The 20,738-nt window shown below is 35.4% G+C and overlaps 1 protein-coding gene across 1 annotated transcript; it reads right to left on the bottom strand.

The window, feature by feature from the left end:
• Window positions 1-1,709: 1,709 nt before the first annotated feature.
• On the bottom strand, window positions 1,710-13,471 carry LOC149404572 (uncharacterized). Its single transcript, XM_089607590.1, has 3 exons — window positions 12,672-13,471; window positions 12,383-12,585; window positions 1,710-2,758 (listed from the first exon to the last, which is right to left on the bottom strand). Exons 1-3 carry the CDS (start codon window positions 13,469-13,471, stop codon window positions 1,905-1,907), a joined length of 1,857 nt encoding a protein of 618 aa, XP_089463716.1. The 3' UTR covers window positions 1,710-1,904.
• Between the last annotated feature and the right edge of the window lie 7,267 nt (window positions 13,472-20,738).

Raw genomic sequence — 20,738 nt, 5'->3', positions numbered from 1 at the left:
GGATTGGTTCCAAATAAATGTGTGTGTGTGTGTGTGTGTGTGTGTGTGTGTGTGTGTGTGTGTGTGTGTGTGTGTGTGTGTGTGTGTGTGTGTGTGTGTGTGTGTGTGTGTGTGTGTGAGAGAGAGAGAGAGAGAGAGAGAGAGAGAGTGAGAGAGTGAATTGACTTTCTATATTTTTTTATTACGTTTTTAACAATCTATTTTCATATATTTGACAAACAATCAATTTTGAATTAGTATTATGGTTTTCATCCCAATTTCTCAAAAATACGTATTTTTTATTTTATTTTTTCACTATGAAAAAGGATTTCACTTTTTATGAAATTCGATTCAAATCCCTCAGTTCTAACATCATTTGCTAAATTAAGTTGGTTCTGATTTTTATCCTAATTTTTAGATTTTTTATCTTTATGTCCGTGTTTCATGTTCAAGAATAAGTTTTTTTTTCGGGTTTTCAAAAAATATATTCATGCTTTTAAAATATTTAATCCACTATTTATATATATATATATATATATATGTATATATATATAAGTAGCTCAAAACCAAATCTGGCGTTGAAATTAGGCAACAAAATGGCAGGAAAGTTTCTTATTTTGACCTTTTTATTTTTTGTCAATTTCATGTGTTTCATGCAAGGTTCGAAATGCCATTTTCGACACCGTTTCGAGGCTCTTAATTTATGAAAAATCGACATGCCAACGAAAAACCGAACGGAAAAAATGTTGAAAAAATGCAATTGATATGCCATTTTCAAATACCCTTTTTTCATGAAAAATCGACGTGTCGATGGAAAACTGGACAGAAATAATATTACATGTTAAATATATATATATATATATATATATATATATATATATATCTTTCCATCGATAAATTTGAGATTAATGCTAATTATTTTTATTAGTTTCGAAATGCAGAGTGCAAATAATGGGGCTTAGGTCTATAATTTTGAAGAATAATGTGTGAGTAGTCTATATGGTATGTTATGAAGTTTATTGGCTCCGGTTGAAATTAATAATTTAATGTCCTATGGAGACTTTAATACTCTGCTATGTACTGTTTGTACAAATAATGAGCATTATACGACGAAACGAAAAAAAAAAAAAAAAAACAAGTCTTCGTCGGCCATCAGTGCTCCGGCAGCGACTTCGCCGGTAAATTTCGGCGAATTTCTCCGACATTTAAAACAGTGGTTTCATGTTCATAAATCAATTTTTTAAGGTTTTCAAAAATTAATTTTTCTTTCAAAAATTTTGATCCACTTTATATAACAAACAAATAAGTAGCTCAAATCCTATTTCATTGTTGAAACTTGAAACTAGGAGTCATTTAAAGTTTCTTATTTTGTTCTTCATTTTTAGATATTTTTTTTCTTTACTTTGGCGTTTCATGTTCATGGATCAGTTTATCCAGGTCTTTCAAAAAGTTTAAGCCTGCTTTCAAAACCTATAATTCACTTTATATAACGACGGGGAGCTCGATGGTAACGAGGAGTACTTTGATTACGACTGCGGCGCGATCAAGAGCACGTTTGGACTAGGATTTTGATGTGACGAGTCAGAGCGTGGGTTGACAAAAACTTGAGAGCATTTTGGAGATTATTATTAAATCATTGGATAACTTTTATGACAGTTAGCCTCACCTCATCATGCGACCCTTTCTAATAATACGGGGCTCTTTGCATTAATTATGCGTCTTTAACTGATCACCCGAGCATTCAGAATTTTCATATCATTATTCAGGAAGAAAACAACTATAAATGATGATATGGCCAACAAGAATTTCTGTAGTAACTTCACCATAAAAGAACCAAATCATCCAAACTCACTTATTATCACACCAAACGTACTTTAAAAATTATTTATATTTCATTCAGAACATTAATTCAGAGTTTCCTCACTTCATTCCTTGACCCACACGCCATCCTCGTCACAAGGGCACAAGGTGACAAAAGGGCACTCAACCTTCTCCAAATATCGCAGCTTCGGAAAATTCCTCCGCAGCTCCGTCCACGTCATCTTGATCCCAGCCAAGTACTTCAAACGCAGCGTCTCGACTTCAGACCATTCACCGGCCAACGCCTCAGGGTGGCTCTCTCTGAGTTTCCCTCCTCGGATGTATAGCTTTTCCAGCTTCGATGGTCTCAGCCACTCAGGAGCTTCCGAATGAGGGTAACACTGAAGATCCAGTTTGATCAGTTTCGGGGGGAGCTTCACATGTGTAAGATCATCTCTGTTGTTGTTGTTTGTGCTATTCTTTGTCCCCTCCGATGATCCCGAAGACTGCGCTCCCCAATAGAGTGTGAGTTTTTCGAGCTGAGTGTGCTTCGAGAGGGCTTCAATATCCTTTTTGGCCGGAAAATCCTTTTTTCTCACGACGATGTCGAGCTTCTTGAGGGAATTCATCTGCTCGAGGCTCTCGAGAGTGCATAACTTTATGCCATCGTTTTCTACCACAAAGCCCTTGAGGACTTTGAGTTTGGTGAGGGACGAGAGGTCTGGGGGCATGTGGTCGATGAAGAAGCAGTTTGAGATGTCCAAGTGGGTCAGGTTCTTGAGAAAGGATATTTCGTTTGGAAGAAATTGGAGGTTATAGCATGAGTTGAGGTCCAAGATCTCCAGATGAGTGAGCGATTTTATGGAGTCTGTCAGTTCGTTTATCCTTGATACGCCCTGAAGGCTAAGTAGCCTTAGCTTCTTCATTTTTTTCAACCCTTTCAAGAACTCGATCCCTTCCACTTCAATGTGATGCTTGCCTGAAATTTATATGCATATATATGGCGAGATATTAGTTTTTACATTATCCGCGGATATGAAATTGAGGAATGTGATTAATTTTTCATTTTAAGAAAAGTTCAATTAAAATAATAGTCAAATCTAAAAGCTGATTTCATCTTCTAACTAGATTCTTGCACTATTTCTTTCGATTAAACACTCACGTATTACGCAAATATTGTAAATTTTTTTTATCCAAAGTTTATGAGCATCTAAGACCAAACCCGAATGATTCAGTTGCTACAAGGATGAAGTTGAAAAAGGAATGATTTAAATTTGGGTAATCTAGCAACGTATCCAATTTCAAACATGATTTAAGGATGTAGTTATCGTTTGGTAAATTTTGTAATCTAGCCATTTATAGAAATAAATGGTTAGAAAATATCGAAAATACCCTTATGTAACATAAATCATAGAAACAAACTATTAGCCAACGTTTTAGGCAGCCAAAACTTATCGTGTGTAAAATAAACGGAAATTAACCCAAGAAAACAACCAACTACTAGCTAACGTTTCAGCCAGCCAAAACTTATCGCGTGTAAAATAAACGAAAATTAACTTAAATTAGCCCCAGAAAGCTCGCCTTACATTATGGATTACACAAATTCGAATGTCCTTTTTAAATCAACTAATTAAACTATAAAAAAAAGAAATAAAATATTATAGACTATTAAAAGTTTACGTGTATTCTTTTTATTTTTTAAAGGGAAAAATTGACATGTATTAATTGCATTATTTGGCCGATCAAAACTTTGGCTACATGTTGATGTTAGTCGATTTTAATAGATGATAATCTAGTAATTTGCTAAATGAATAATAAAGCTACGTCATCATTCGTGGCTAGATTGAAACTTAGGTGAAACGTTGGCTAGATTGTAATACCAATGTTTCAAGTGGCTTAGTCCGACTATTTTTTTTCTTTAAATTTTGAGTTATAAACTGGTTAATCTAGAATATTAAGGTTAAAACTAGATCAGGGAGGGAGTATTAGAAAAATAGAAATACATAATATTTTTTATGGCTCAATATTTAATTATTGAATAGTTTGGCTACCTTGCCTAAGGTAATGCTAATGATGATGATGTATAAAAAAAATGATAGAAAAAATGGAGTTTTATATTTTTAATATGAGAAAAATGTTTATATTTGATTTTACTTTGCACAGGACTATAGGTTTTTAATTTTATCTGTTTATAGTTTTTAATATATTCAAGCTAATCATGTACACAGGAGTTAGTTAAGTAATTAATTGTAAATGAAAGAGATTATTATAATTTAATGTATGTTGTTACTTGTGCCATTGTCTTAATTTTTTAGCGGCAAATCTGTGTAAATTTTAACAAAATTAAAATTAATATATTTGAGCTAATCATGTACACAAGAGTTAGTTAAGTAATTAATTGTAAATGAAAGAGATTATTATAATTTAATGTATGTTGTTACTTGTGCCATTGTCATTGTCTTGATTGTGTGCGACATATATATTGTCTCTGAGTTAACAGAATTTCAATTGGTATCAGAGCGAGCACCCAAATCTCAGGGTGTTATCCTTGTGTTGTTAACCAATTATATTTATGATGAATAATCTCAAGGAAGGTAGTTCAGTTAATCGTCTACCAGTGCTTGATAGATAAACTATGCCTACCGAAAAGCTCGTATGCGTCTTTCTCAAGTCTGTTGATAGAAAGCTATTGTTAAGGAATAGTTTCTGCCCACTATTGTTGATGGAGAAGGACTTACTGTCTTGTTGAAAAAATATTTTCATGCTTATCAGTACATACAAAAGTGCAAAGGACACCTGAGAAATCCTTGAAGTTGCACATAGTGGAACATCTAAAGTGCGCATGTCTAGACTAAAGTTTGAGAGTTTGAAGATGCTTGAAGATAAATCTATTTTTGAATTTAATGTCCGGCTTCATGATATAGCCAATGAATCCTTCTCCCTAGGTGAGAAGATGCCTTAAGAGAAGCTTGCTGTCAGAAAAATCTTGAGATCTTTTTCCAACATATTTGATATGAAAGTGACTGGTCATTGAACAAGTGCATGATCTTTCAAATATGAAAGTTGATGAGCTTTTTGGATCTCTCTCGACTTTTAAATTATCTATTGACAAACCCGATAAGAAGAGATGAACTTGGTCACTTATCATGGAGAGCATGTATATTTTAAAATTGATGATGATATTGGTGATTCTCTTGCTATTCTTGCCAAAACGTTTGGCAGGGTCATGAGGAGGCTTGAAAAAAGATCTGGAAATTAAGTCTCTCCGGTTATCAAAGACAATTAGCCACAACAACAATATCAGAAAGGTAGAAATTTTCAGCAATGTGGACGTAATTAGGGATGACAATTTCGTGTTCGTGTCGTAATCGTGTCGTGTTAATCGTGTTGGCATAAATAATTGCTAGAACCAAATTCGACCATTTATTAATCGTGTTTGAAATCTAGATCCAAATCCGACCATTTACTTTTTTTTACAGATCCATAACCATTTAAATTAAACCGTTTAATAGTCGAGTTAAATAGGTATTTAATCGTGTTTTAACCGTGTTTAGACATTCGGACTCAATTAATTGCGATATAATTATAAAACACATAATAGTCATAAGATCAGAATTTTCCTCCTTCCGATACATCGATACCGAGTCACGTGGTTTTTCCTTTATTCTTTTCTTTATTTTTTCACACAAAAAAATTGGCAAAATATAAAAAAAAGGAGGGAAAATAATGAAGGGTAAAAGTAAACAAAATATTAAACTGAAATTTTATGGAGAATATGGAGGGAATGTTATGGAGGGATATCAAATCTAAATATTAGTCTAATTATTTATAGTTTCATGAAATAATAATAGAAATTTATAATTATATGAATGTTTTATTTTGATAAATATTAGATATTGAATTTGAAAACAAATTGAGGTAATAAGTCATTTTACTATAATTGAAATCAAATAAAATTGAATAAGATACAAATAAAATTGATTACGATACGTTATTATGAGACTATAGTTATTGTGATAGTCAAATTGAAATTGTGATTGTTCGATGTGAATTGAATTAAATTGAAATCAAATAATATTGAATATGATACGTTATTATGAGACTATAGTTATTGTGATTGTGAGTTGAATTGAATTGAAATCAAATAAATTGAATATGATACGTTATTGTGATTGTGAACTGAATTGAATTAAAATCAAATAAAATTGAATATGGTAAGTTATTATGAGATGATAGTTATTGTGATTGTTAATTGTGATTGTTCGATAAGAGTTGAATTGAAATAAAACAAAATTTGAATATGATACGTTATTATGACACTATAGTTATTGTGACTGTCAATTTTAAATTGTGATTTTTCAATATGAATTGAATTGAAATAAAACAAAATTAAATATGATATGTTATTATGAGACTATAGTTATTGTGGCTATCAATTTTAAATTGTGATTTTTCAATATGAATTGAATTGAAATCCAATAAAATCGAGTATGTTACATTATTATAAAATGATAGTTATTGTGATTGTTAATTGAAATTATTCGATATGAATTGAAAATAAAATTGAATATGATACGTTATTATGATATAATAGTTATTGTGATTATCAATTTTAAATTGTGATTTTTCAATATGAATTGAATTGAATTAATATTCAATAAAATTGAATATGATACATTATTATGAAACTATTGTTATTGTGATTGTGAATCGTGATTGTTTGATATGAATTGAAATAAAATAATATTGAATTTAATACGTTATTATGATACTATAGTAATTGTGATTGTTCGATATGAATTGTGATTCTTATTGCTCCGGTTAAGTCAATTGGTATACTATTGACTATATGTTATCATACGTAAATTGATATTTATAAGAATATACTTTATTTTATTACATCATATTTTCTAAAATCAATTTTATGTTTATAATTATAATTTTATATTTATAATTATAAATTTATAATTTTACATATATAATATTAATCGTGTTTAAATGGATCGTAATCGTGCTATTACTCGTAATCGTGTTAATTGGATCATATTCGTGCGGGTCGTAATCGTGTTTCGTGTCGACCATTTAATAATCGTGTTAATCGGCTTTTTATCGTGTTACCATAATTGTGTCGTTTTAAACCATTATTTAATCGTGTTACCGTGTTCGATCCAATTAAGAACCGATCCATTTATTGAGATCCAAATCCGCTTTAAATCGTGTCGTAACCGTTTCGTGTTTCGTGTCCGGACCAAATTGTCACCCCTAGACGTAATGGTGATAGATCTAACACCAACTATCCCAACAGACCCAAATGGATACAATATCATAAATTTTTGAGGGGTTTGGACAGATTCAGGCTGAATGTTTAAATTACCTGAAGAAGCAAAAAAAAGGTTACAATGCTACATTTTTCGATGATGACTCCGGTGAAAGAAGTATATATGATCAAATATGCATTTTTGTTGCATTTGCAAGATATAACGCTACAATGCACTACTGTTGCTAGTACTTCTCATCCTAATAATATTCATATTCTTGATGATGATCATGATGATGATGGTGATGATGATGATGTGCTCTCTGTTGAGGTTCTTGCTGAAATTGATAAAGTTCCTTATTTGACATGGCTTGAAGAATCTCAGGTGCTGAACACACGTGAGGAGAGGATTGAGACTCTCATGTAGGAATATACTGGGCTATTGGAGACCATTTGTGATCTAAAGCAGGAAGTGGCTCGTTTGAGAAAATTATAAGGTTCATACGAAGGCTCAACTCTGACACTAGTAATCTTGATAAGACTCTTACAATTGGGAAACCTGCCAAGAACATGAACGGGTTTGGTTACACAAATGGTGTTTAGTTTCAATACAAAATTTGTTTCTCCTAGTGAGTAGGAAGATGGACAAATGTCTCAGACATCTAGCACTATTAAGCATTAGGGAAAATTTCAGCATTAGCCTATTAATTGATCCATGAGGTTTCATTTCAACAAACCTCGTTAGGTTTCACATTGTTGTGGACATCGTGGTCACATTCATTCTTTTTGCTATAGACTTTATGGGATAAATCTTCATCGACCTTAATCCTCTCATCATCATCAGACCAAGCTTGCCCCTCATTCTCGAAAATTTGGAGAGTCAACGTTGATCACCGTGCCAGCATTGCTTACACTTCTCTTTGTACGCCTTCAAGAGAATAATGGTATTTTGATAGTGGCCACTCTCGTCATATGACCGGTTAGAATATAGTTTTCTTGTTAATATGAAGAACTATTATAAGATCTATGTTACTTTTGGTGATGGTGCTTGAGGTAAAATCATTGGTAAAGGTATACTAAATTATCATGGTATTCCTTGTCTAAATGATGTTTTTCTTGTTGATGGCCTAACTGCTAATCTCATAAGCATTATCCAAGTATGTGATCATGAATTGGTTGTTAACTTTACTCGCGAAGAGTGTATTATTTCCAATAAACAATTGGTGTGGCTGATGAAGGAGATCAGGTACTCAAATAACTGCTACATGTGGTCTCCAGTCAAAGACTCCATGAATCAACCTTGTCTCATCTCTAAAGTTGAAGACACCAAGTAGTGGCACCAGAAACTTGTAACAATGAATTTAAATAGAACGAGGAAGATTATTTATGAGAAGACTACTGTGGGTATTCCCAAACTTAAGATTGAAGAAAGAAAGATTCTTAGTGAGTGCCAGGTGGGCAAACAGGTCAAGATGTAACATAAGATGGTGCAACATCCTACCATATATCGTGTGGTCGAGCTCCTTCATATGGTTCTCATGGGTCATATGCAAGTCAAAAGTCTTGGACTTATGTTTTTGTTTGTATGGATGACTGTTCTCGATAACTTGGGTTAATTTTATCCATGAAAAATCTGATACATGTGTTGTGTTTGAAGCTTTGTGTCATCGCCTACAGCGTGAGAAAGATGACATCGTTGAGAAGATTGTAAAAATCCGAGTGATCACATAAGGGAGTTTGAAAAATCTAGCTTTTCCTTGTTCTATAATTCTGAAGGTATCTCACATCAATTTTCAGCTCCTATTACTCCTAAGCAAAATGGTATTGTTATCAACAATAATCATGCTGAGATTGAGAGTTCAGATGATGAGGGTTGTGATCTTGCTTGATGATAAGGAAAGATGACTCTGACAATGTGGCTGACATTCTCGCAAAGAGCCAAAGGTTATTGAATAGGCTGACTATGATGAAGACGAGAAAAGAGTCACCCAAGCCAAGGAACCCTAAACAAGGGTTATGAAAAATCATCCAATTGCTAGTGTTATTGAAAATCTGAATGATGGTGTCAGGACTCGGAGGAAAAAGAGTGTTAAATATAAAGAGACTCTCTAATGTGTGTTTTACTTCAAAAATTGAACCCAAATATGTCAGTGAAGCGTTGCATGATGAATTTTTGGTCAATGCTATGCAAGAAAAACTTGTTCAGTTTACGAAAAATGAGGTTTGGAAACTTGTCCCAAGACCGTATTCTATGTATACTATTGCTACAAAATGGATATTTAAGAGTAAGCCTGATGAGTATGGGCATGTTACTTGGAAATAAGGCGCATCTTGTTAATCCAGGTTATACTCAGATTGAAGAAGTAGAGTTTGACAAAACTTTTACTCCGGTTGCCTTGAAGAATTCAGATTATTGTTGGGTATATTGTGTCTTTTTCGCTTCAAATTGTACCATATGGATGTGAAGAGTGCCTTTCTCACGGGTATCTGGATGAAGAGGTCTTGACAACTATAAAAGAAACTTTCTGCCCTTGGTGGTCTTTGACGCATCCATTCACACAATTAGAGTTCTTAGACTTGCAAGACCAGCGAACTTAGAAATTAAGTGTTTGGTGTGTGTGGTGTTATTATCTACGCCTTAATGTTAGAATCTTGTTTGGATTTTTTTAATTCGTGATTGGGGACACGACTTTTGTAATTTAGAGAAATAAACACTTGCTGAGTTTTTGTTTGGAAGTAAGGGAGCTCGAATTCAGTGGGAGCCTAAATTGAAATTCACGGATAGTAATAGGACAAGGGCCTTGAAGTGGGGATCATTCATATAAATTAATTGTTGTGTACTATTGACTATATTGACTATTTTTTATATAGTGAATTTCATTTCCACTAGGGAAATTGTCATTCATAGTAGGTTATAGTAGGTTATGTTGCACTGATCTATATTACTATTGTCACACACATTAATTTTACATGCGATATCTTGTCTAACTAACAGAATTTCAATGTTAACAAAATTTATAAACATGACATTTCTTTTAACACTTGATATACATATGTGGTATTTTCCTTTGATTTTGTCCATCTAGCTACATGACTGAATTCTAAGATGGTTGAATTATATATTTATAACCACATATTAATTATCCGTTGAAAGTACATACGAATTCTTACTATTTGCTGGAGTTCATATTATTAATATTGTCATCGTACCATGTATACTTTTTTTTTCCTAACTGGATCCTCATTTTTTTTTCTGCTTAATGTTTGGTCCCTAGTTTTTGTTTGTCGCTTATAATTTCTTACCCTTGGGACTGAATTGGTGCTTAAAAAATTGAGTATTTAAGCTATAACTAAAGATAGAATAGTAAATTTCCAATAAATAAATTAGCTAGGGGAAAAAAGGCTAGGGATGAATTCAGCACTAAAATGAGGATACAAATGAATTCGAAGAAATTAATTATTTTTGTCTTTTACCAACCCCGCCAAACATTAAAAAGGTGTAATGAAATTTCGTAAAGACAGAATTTTTTTTTTTTTTTTTTTTTTTTTTTTTTTTTTTTTTTTTTTTTTTTCGTATAATGGAAGAGGGATTATTGTTAATCTCTATTTTAGCATAGTTTTCTTGCATTATTTTTATTTTTATTTTTATTTTTTTGTTAAAAAAAACTTCTGTGGTTTCACTTCTTATAACTACATAAATTAGTCAAAGCTTGATAATATTAATAAATAAAAACTTAGCTGAATAATAGCTAAGTAATAATTAAAAAATATATATAGCTATTTTTCCATAAGTCTTTTTCTTCAGTAAATCAGTTTAATCCCAACAACTTGAATAATAATAATAATAATAATAATAATAATAATAATAATAATAATAATAATAATAATAATTGAGCAATAAAACGTATCATATTACTTTATAAAAAATAAATTAAAAATAACGTATCATATTACTATATTACTATAAGAGAGTTAGGTATAAGCCAAGTTATATTTTTATTTTTTGAATACTACTACAATCTGTCATCGAGCTATTTCAAACTATTTCTTTTTTCTTATAAAAGTAAAAATATAACTAAATACAGTGACGGATAAGTCAAATATATAATTTTTTCTTATAAAAGTAAAAATATAACTAAATAATAATAATAATCGAGCAATATAACGTATCATATTACTTTATAAAAAATAAATTAAAAATAACGTATCATATTACTATATTACTATAAGAGAGTTAGGTATAAGCCAAGTTATATTTTTATTTTTTGAATACTACTACAATCTGTCATCGAGCTATTTCAAACTATTTCTTTTTTCTTATAAAAGTAAAAATATAACTAAATACAGTGACGGATAAGTCAAATATATAATTTTTTTTTTGTTTATGCTTTCTTAACCAATATTAATTGAGAAATTTCATTTTCTAGACCCAAAAGTTATGGAAATATCTCAATTAGACCCGTTAGTTAAAAAAATCCAAAATTGGACTTTTGTACCAATTTTGGACGAAAATACCCTTGAAATTCAAATAACTCATATTTTTCTCTCATTTTCAAATCATCTTCATCACAATTCTTGTCACAATTCTTCATCACAATTTTTTTTTTTTTAGGAATTTGGGTATACGTTCAGCTTCGATTTTGGGGGTTTCGCATCATTTTTTGAAAAAATTCCATAGTGAGTTTTTTTCAAAAACTTGGAAAAATCCATGAATCTCATCGGATTGTGTCGGATCCCGTCGGATTCCATCGGATTCGGTCGGATCCGACCGAATCCGATGAAATCCGACGGGATCCGACACAAAATACCCAGATTTAAAAAAAAAAAAATTAATCCCCTCTCTTTGAAGATCATCGGATTGTGTCGGATCCCGTCGGATTCCATCGGATTCGGTCGGATCCGACCGAATCCGATGAAATCCGACGGGATCCGACACAAAATACCCAGATTTAAAAAAAAATAAAAAATTCACCTATCTTCCATGATTCAAATCAACACTAAATAACCAAAAACCACTCTAATCTTATATCCTATCAATCCTACACTATTCAAACCATGACAAAACCATTAAAACCATTAAGAAAGTGAGAGAAAGTGAGAGAGTGAGAATGAAATAGATGAAGATGAGGTTTATTTTGAATTGAGGGTATTTTTGTCCAAAATTGGTACAAAAGTCCAATTTTGGATATTTTTTAATTAACGGGTCTAATTGTGATATTTCCATAACTTTTAGGTCTAGAAAATGAAATTTCTCTATCAATTTCTCCTTTATATACTTAACCTTAAAAAATTATAAAATTAGCCCCCATGAATTTGTGTCTAAAAAAAGAGGGAAGAGGGATTGACCGTGAGTTCGCCAATTTCCGAGATAGAGAACTCTGAGAGCCTTCATCTTCTTCAACCACTCATGAGCCTCCAGGCCGTTCCGTGTTTTGGCCAACCACTTTAACTTCAAATCCGGAAACTGCTCGTCCACGTTAAACACCGTCAACAACTTCTCCGCCGAGTTCCAGGCGTCAACACCGTCGTAGGAGAAGGCCGCGAATTTCCTGTCTTCGGCGAACTGCACGAACTGTTCCTCCTCGGCGATCGTGGCCAAGGCGGCTCTGACGTGATCAGCTCTTCACCTCATAGCCAAGGCTCCATCATATACCCCTTCACCTCCGGCCACCGCTTCCTCTTCACCGGCGTGATCAGCTCCAGCTCCACCAGCTTGTCCAGAATCTCCCCCGCCGCGTCTCTGATGTCCGTATTCTTCTTGTCGTCCAGCAGCCCTTCCGCGGCCCACCAGTACGCCACCATCCGCTTCTTCACCTCCTCCTTCTCCGCCAGCACCGACAGGCACAGAGCGCACTTCTTCTCTCTCTCGTTCAACCCCTCGTAATAAGCCTCTCTCACTTCCCGGAAAAGCTCGCTGTTCCCGAACTCCTTGCTGCCCCGTGCCTCCAGGAGCTTGTTCACCGCCGTCTCCGCCTCACCCGGCCGCATCCCCGAGACCGCCGAGCCCCTATGGACCGCCGTGGGGATCTGGTGCTTCAGCTTCCGGATCTCCTTGATCATCAGCTTGATCTGATTCTCCACTTCCTCCTCCATCGACAGGGCGCCCTCCGTGTCCATCTCATTGGCGGCCTCCGTGTCCATATCATCGGCCTTCTTGATTCTCTCGAGGAGCTTGTGGACGGCGCTCACGAGGCTCTCGATGCTCTTCTGGAACTCCTCCTCGAATATCCCGAGCTGCGTGAGCCGGGCCTCGATCTGGCCCAGACCATCGAGCATCTTGTCAAACAGCCTCTTTCGATCTCCCTGCTGCTCGCCAGCGTTCGCAGATGGCTCGATTTCTTTTTGCAGTTCCTGGATCTTTTTGATGAGCTCGCTCAAGTTTGTTTCGTAGAAGGAAGGACCGGATTGTATGGAAATGGACCTGGATGTTGCCATGGATGAATGAGCGAGAGGGACAGAGGAGCTTTTTAAGTTAGCATATATATATATATATGTGTGTGTGTGTGTGTGTGTGTGTGTCAAATATATAGTCATTTATGTATGAAAATTCGAATGCGTTCTTGCACAAGTTTCTCTTTCTCACGCGACGATTATTCTTTCTTTCGTATCCGTTATAACACTACTATTCCCAAGCTGAACACTATTACAAAAGATTAAAAATATTAAAAAAAATGACTAATGTTATATTTGTCGTTAGCATGTACCTCAACAAATTAAGAGTATTAGTAACAAATTTAGATTATCACTAATGTTATCAAATAATCAATACCCTTTTGTGAAGTAAAGATATTGTCTAATGTTATCAACATCAGCCTAGCTATATGCTTTCGTCAAAGACAAAGCTACCATAACTGAGCTTTATATTGTTGGAATTGATTCTAGGCTTGGTACTGCTAAATATATTAATTTGTATAAAGTGAGTACAGTATATATCTATTCTCTATGCATGTTGGGGTTTTGGAATCGGCCTATTTTAGTAACATACAAGATACATAGATGGATGAAATCAAGAAAGTAAATACCACCTTTAACAAGTATCATTTATATTTATTAATGGGTCTGAAAACGTAATTACGTTCGACCATCAGTAATAAAAAAAAAAAATCAAGAATACAATCTAGGTCATCCATTTAGTTGCATGTTTAATGCAAAGTCTACCGTGAGCATTTTTATATAATCTGGAGAAATTATCTCAATTATCAGCATTTGATAAAAAAAAATTCAATTTTTCACAAAAAGTTTAATTTCGCAAAAAATAATACTAAACCACTTGTACAAATACAATTTTACCATCAATAATTTATGTCAATTGTTGACATAGATGTTAACAATAGATGTCGATTGTCAACAAACAGAAAACTCAAAACTCACAGATGTCAACAATAGTGAAATACTCGTGTTGACATTACGTTGATGGTAAAATTGTATTTGTACACGACTTACTAGTTTGTTTGGCCAAATTAAACTTTTGATACAAAATTAGAAAAAAAAACTTATCAAATAGTGGCAGTTGAAACAATTTCTCTATAATCTAACGTCAACCTTCAACTTAGATAGAAGATTCCGTGTACGTATGGATGATATAATATAATAATCCTCAAAGTTTGCAATTTTATTATAATCAAAGCATGTACTTCTCTCTCAAGAATACTTGTTGGGTTAATTAACCTAACTTCTCAAATGAAAACACGTTACGAAGAATTATACAAGACAGCGCGAACTGTACTCTTGTTCTTAGAACTAGAAAAGGAAAATTTAAATATAAGCAAAGTTATATTCTGGTTTTTTTTTTTTTTTTTTTAAAAAGGCGAAAAGAGTAAAGTGATAATGTTATGATTTATTATTAGCACATGACATGGGGAAGAATATATGAATAAAAATGTTTCAGCGAGTTTCATATTCCTCGTTCTTATTCGGGCTTTCAGCAAAACACTGTAATTTCTGTTTTTTTTTTCGTATAGCCATGCCTACTAAGATTTTGAAAATATGTTTTTCATTTTGCTACATGAAATTAGGTTTATCAGCAACAAATAATGTAAAAAAAATGTTGGTATTTATACCAAGTTAATGGCTGGTTTTTGGCAACAATTTGAGTGGGATCCACTCATCGGATTTGAATAATTCGAAGTGCTATGTATTCCTTGTAACGAGGGGTATAAGATTGAATATTTGTTTGCCAAAATCGGACCTAGAATGAATGAGAAATTGATGCTCAAAGTAGGCTTAAAAGAAACACATACATGTTATGTTGTGGAAGTGGAATTGCAAGAGTCCCACATTGTTTTGGGATGCGTGTTGTGGTAGTGTATAAATACTATAATCTATCCTTTAGTGGATAAGCAAGTGCGAGAGAGGAGAGTGTGGGTGGGTTAACTTAACCCCTCACGCGCGCGCACACACACACACACACGCGCGCGCGCCGCCGAGCCGGGCCGGGCTCGGGCTAGGGCCCGGGTCCGGGTTTCGGGGTCCGGGTTTCGGTCTCGGGCTTATCTTTTTATTGCAATTTCATTTCCGGATTGGGCTTGGGCCTACGCTACCATGCATTCACGTAGACACTTTGCATCAGAGGAAAACGTCTGACCTTTGAGCTCTCTGACTCTTCAGAGTTGAAACCTCTCATTTATGTGAGGTAAAGAGCTATTATGGAGCTTAATGGTGGACGTTTTTGGGAGCTATAGCTCAGGTCTCTGTGCCTATAAAAGGCAGAGCCTTTCTCTCATTTGGACACACCCGAAGTTGATATTCTTTCATATTCCATACTGTCCCTTCTCTCTCTTGTTGTTCCCAGAAATTTCTTCTTCTTTTTTGTCCGAGTTTGGTGATAGTTCTGCTTCGGTTCTAGTTCGCTGTGCGACGTACTTTCTGGTACCTTTGTTCGTCGAGTTTGTCGTTGTATCCTGGGAAGCCTTGCTCAAGAGTTCCTGTACCGGTGGGAGAGCAACAAAGCTTCAAGGAAACTGTCCAACAGTCCTCGACAATTTTCCTTTCTTTTTATTTTATCTCTGTGAAGGTTCTTTATTATTTTGTTGTTCATCGTTACTTTATCATATTGTAATTTTTCGTTTCCCTTAATTATAATCTGTCTTTATTCTCAAAATATTTTATAAGATTTATAACAATCTTGAAGCTTTGTTATCTCTTTAGACAGATTGCTTAAGGGAGTTGAATCTTTTTTTTTTTTTTTTTTTTTTTTTTCCGTTTTATTTCTTTGGACGCTTTTACTTATTTGGTTGATTTCTTTTGTAGAAATGGCAACCAACCCGAACTTGAACAACAACTTGGTGGATGAGTCGGGAAACCCGATCAACACCAACGTGGATGTCTTGACAACCAACGTGCTGAACCCGAACATCGTGGTGCAACCACATGACCCAACGGCGGCTAAGGCTGGAAACGGACCTGCGGGTCTTGTTCAATCAATGGCCAACATGGGCATGAACGGACCTGCGGGTCTTGCTCCCAATGGCGGTGCGGCTCGAGGGCCACCCATGATAATACCGGCCGAGAAGCCGGGGAAGTTTGGTGGGACGAACTTCAAGAGGTGGCAGCAAAAGATGCTGTTCTACTTGACAACCATCGGCCTTGTACGGTTCTTAACCGACGATCCACCTATGCTTCAGGCGGACGAAACCGATCCGGGGGTGAATATGGCATACCTCGCTTGGAAAGATGCTGACTATTTGTGTCGCAACTATGTGATGAATTTCCTTGCAGATTCTCTATACAATGTGTATAGCTCCAAACGGTCTTCCAAAGACTTGTGGGAGTCACTGGATCGGAAGTACAAGACCGAGGATGCGGGCTCAAAGAAGTATATCATATCGTGGGCCGCTTCCTCGAATACAAAATGGTGGACAACAAGACGGTTGTCAGTCAAGTTCAAGAGCTACAGCTTATCTTTCACGAGATTCAAGCCGAAGGAATGACCATTAGCGAGTCGTTCCAAGTCGCCTCCGTCATTGAAAAGCTACCGTCAGGGTGGAAGGACTTCAAGAACTACCTCAAGCACAAGTGAAAGGAGTTGAGTCTTGAAGACCTAGTGGTTCGCCTCCGAATCGAGGATGACAACCGTGGCTCCGACAAGAGATTCAAGATCACTTCTGAGAGAGCCAACGTGGTCGAGCATGGTGAAAGCTCGAAGGGAAAGAAGGCCACCAACAAGTTTGGACCTAAGGGGACCTCTTTCAAGAAGAAGAGCCAATACAAATTTGTTGGCAAGTGCTTCAATTGCGACAAGGAAGGTCACCGCGCCGCGGATTGTCGAAAGCCAAAGAAGAACAAGAAGGAGGCCAATGCTGTGGAAGTCGAAGGAGACGACAAGTTCCTCGTCACCATGGTCACCGAAGTGAATATGGTGGGAAGTAACCCTAAGTCTTGGTGGCTAGATTCTGGTGCTACCCGTCACGTTTGCCACGAGAAGAGCGCGTTTTGTTCACTCGACGAGACTCCAACTGGGGAGAAGGTATACATGGGAAACTGTTCCACCTCCGACATCCTGGGAGTTGGACATGTGATCCTCAAGCTAACTTCGGGGAAAGAGATGAAGCTGACAAATGTTCTCTATGTGCCCGACTTGAGGAAGAATTTAATTTCTGGTTTTTTTCTTTGTAATCATGGTTTTAAGCTTGTGTTTGAGGGACAAAGGATTGTTGTTAGTAAAAATGGAATGTATGTTGGCAAGGGCTATGCTCAAAACAACATGTGGAAAATGAATGTAATCGCCATTCATGGCAAAGACAAAGTTAATGAGAATGCATCTACTTCCACTTACATGCTTGAGTCAGCTAATTTATGGCATGCTAGACTTGGTCATGTGAATTTTGATAGTTTGCGTAAATTAATTAATTTGGATTGCATACCCAAATTTAATATTGACTCAAAACACAAATGTGAAATATGTGTTGAAGCAAAACTAACGAGAACATCAGTTCATAGTGTTGAAAGACAAAACGAATCACTTGAATTAATCCGTACTGATTTATGTGATTTAAAATTCATGCCAACGAGAGGTGGAAACAAATACTTTGTGACATTCATTGACGATAGTACAAAATATTGTTATGTATACTTGCTTAAAAGTAAAGATGAAGCAATTGAGAAGTTTACCATGTACAAACTAGAAGTTGAGAATAAACTCAATAAGAAAATAAAAGTGGTACGAAGTGACCGAGGAGGTGAATATGTTGAACCATTTGGTGCCTTCTGTGCACAACATGGAATTGTTCATGAGGTAACTCCTCCTTATTCTCCTCAATCAAACGGCGTGGCCGAACGAAAGAACCGCACTCTCAAAGAGATGATGAATGCAATGTTGCTTACTTCAGGGTTACCAAAAGAAATGTGGGGGGAAGCTGTTGGAATTGATCTAGGGTTTAAGAAAAAGTTTAACGCTTCGCAAAGCGGCGGAATTTTAAAAAATTTTATTTTCAAGTAAAAACAGTTTTTTACTAACCTAGACAAAGAGCAAGTACATATAAATAAAAACTATTATGAGCTAATAAGTTTACTAACCTTTCTTGAAGCTTGAACTATGAGAAGCTTTTGGAAAGTTGCAACGCTCGTCTCCTCGCAGCACGTCTCTCTTTCTTTCCTCGGCGACTCGAGCAACCACGAAAGTTTCTATCACTAAATCACTCGAAATAAAAGGAATTAGTGAGTGGGCACTTTTAAACACTACGACTTAAGAAAGAGTCTTGAAGTCGCAGAGCTAAACTCTAGGTCAAATGAGGACCTAGGTGCCAAAACAATAAAACGAAATTGACTAGAGAGAGAGAGAGGAGAGGGGCGGCCAAGGTTCTAGAGAGAGAGTCTCTCAAATCTCTAAAACTTGGATGCATGAAATGTGAAGAATGGTGCTCCTATTTATAGGAGAGGTCTCACCTTCAATAAGGTAGTTTCCTCTTCTATAGAATATCACATATTCATGAGCAAAAATTGCCCATTTCCCCTTTAATTCACTCGGCCAAGGCTGCCTTCTAGAAGGCTTGGATTTGTTTCCTTTTTTGTTCCTTGCCTTGCCTTTTTCTTACTTGGCCGAAATTCTTAAGCATCCTTATGCAAATTTGTTTCCTCTTTTTCTTTTGGCAAGTATCTTGTGTTGGAATTGATCTAAGGTTTAAGAAAAAGATTAAACGCTTCGGGAAGCGGCGGAATTTTAAAAAATTTCTTTTCAAGTAAAAACAGTTTTTACTAACCTAGACAAAGAAGCAAGTACATGTAATTAAAAAACAATATGAGCTAAGAGTTTACTAACCTTTCTTGAAGCTTGAACTTTGAAGAAGCTTTTGGAAAGTTTGCAACGCTCGTCTCCCCTCGCAGCACGTCTCTCTTCCTTTCCTCGGCACCTCGAGCAACCACGAAAGTTTCTATCACTAAATCACTCGAAATAAAGGAATTAGTGAGTTGGCACTTTTAAACACTACGACTTAAGAACGAGTCTCGAAGTCGCAGAGCTAAACACTAGGTCGAGTGAGGACCTAGGTGCCAAGACAAGAAAAAAACGAAAATAAACTAGAGAGAGAGAGAGAGAGGATTTTCGGCCACAAGTTCTAGAGAGAGAGTCTCTCAAATCTCTTAAACTTGGATGAATGAATTGTGAGGAAATGAGGCTCCTATTTATAGGAGAGGTCTCACCTTCAATAAGGTAGTTTCGTCTTCTATAGAATATCACATATTCATGAGCTAATTTCCCTAATTCCTACTTGAGACACACGGCCAAAACAAGTCTTCTAGAAGCCTTGATTTGTTTCCTATTTTGTTCAAGGCTTGCCTTTTCTCTCATGTGGCCGATTCCTTATGCATCCCATATGCAAAATTTGTTTCCTCTTTTTCTTTTGGCAAGTATCTAAATACATTTATGCACACAATAAACTCTTTCTCTTGGGTATTTTGGGCGCCCATCTCTCATCTAGAAGGAGCTTCTAGAAGCTTCTTCATTTGTTCATGACAACATGAGAAAAGCCCATTAAGAATTTTCAATAAAATTCTTATGAAATGAAATTAATTCACAAGGCCCAATAATCAAGTCATGGCCGAGTGACATTAAGTCATCAAATGAACTTGTCAAAAAAATTTATTGACATTCATTTCATCCTATGTCTCAAAAGACAAAAATACCCTTTTAACTATTTTCGTTCTTGTTTTGACTTAGCTTCCAGTTTAACTATTCCTATCGATGTGATTCGTGACAGTGACCTCATGGACCCAAATGAACAAAGCTTGAGCTAAACACTTGGACTCAAAAGTTCACAAACCTTTTCCAAGTTTAGCTTAATGCCAACTGACTCCACTAAAGAGCTGACACTGAAAATCTCTCGGTTCAAATGAATTTGTTTTCTACTCAAGAATTCGACCTAATTATGATGAGCGGATCCACTGAATATTATCTATGCTACCCTTCATGAATGTCATCAGCTAGTCGGGATTTACTAAATTACCATTTTACCCTTCTAGCTGTTATTTCCTCAACTCCTTTGTCGCTTGTGAATAAGTTAGAAACAATGTATTGACGAGGAGCTAACAAGTCACATTGTTTCATCCAAAAGAGTCAGGACTCAATTTGGACACTGGCCAGTTCATTTATTCACACTCCAAGGAACAAAGCATGAGGTGACATACATTGCATTTCAGCAATCTTGTACATGAATTCCATATCTATGAGAACTTCACAAAGTTACTCATGACATACTCACAACTTAGT

Source organism: Urtica dioica, chromosome 2 (assembly GCF_054948205.1).
Source record: "Urtica dioica subsp. dioica isolate 48M chromosome 2, U.dioica_male_clone48M_v1_H2, whole genome shotgun sequence".
Lineage (NCBI taxonomy): Eukaryota > Viridiplantae > Streptophyta > Magnoliopsida > Rosales > Urticaceae > Urtica > Urtica dioica.
The sequence above is the reverse complement of the archived record's forward strand: the minus strand, read 5'-3'. Positions and strand labels throughout refer to the sequence as shown.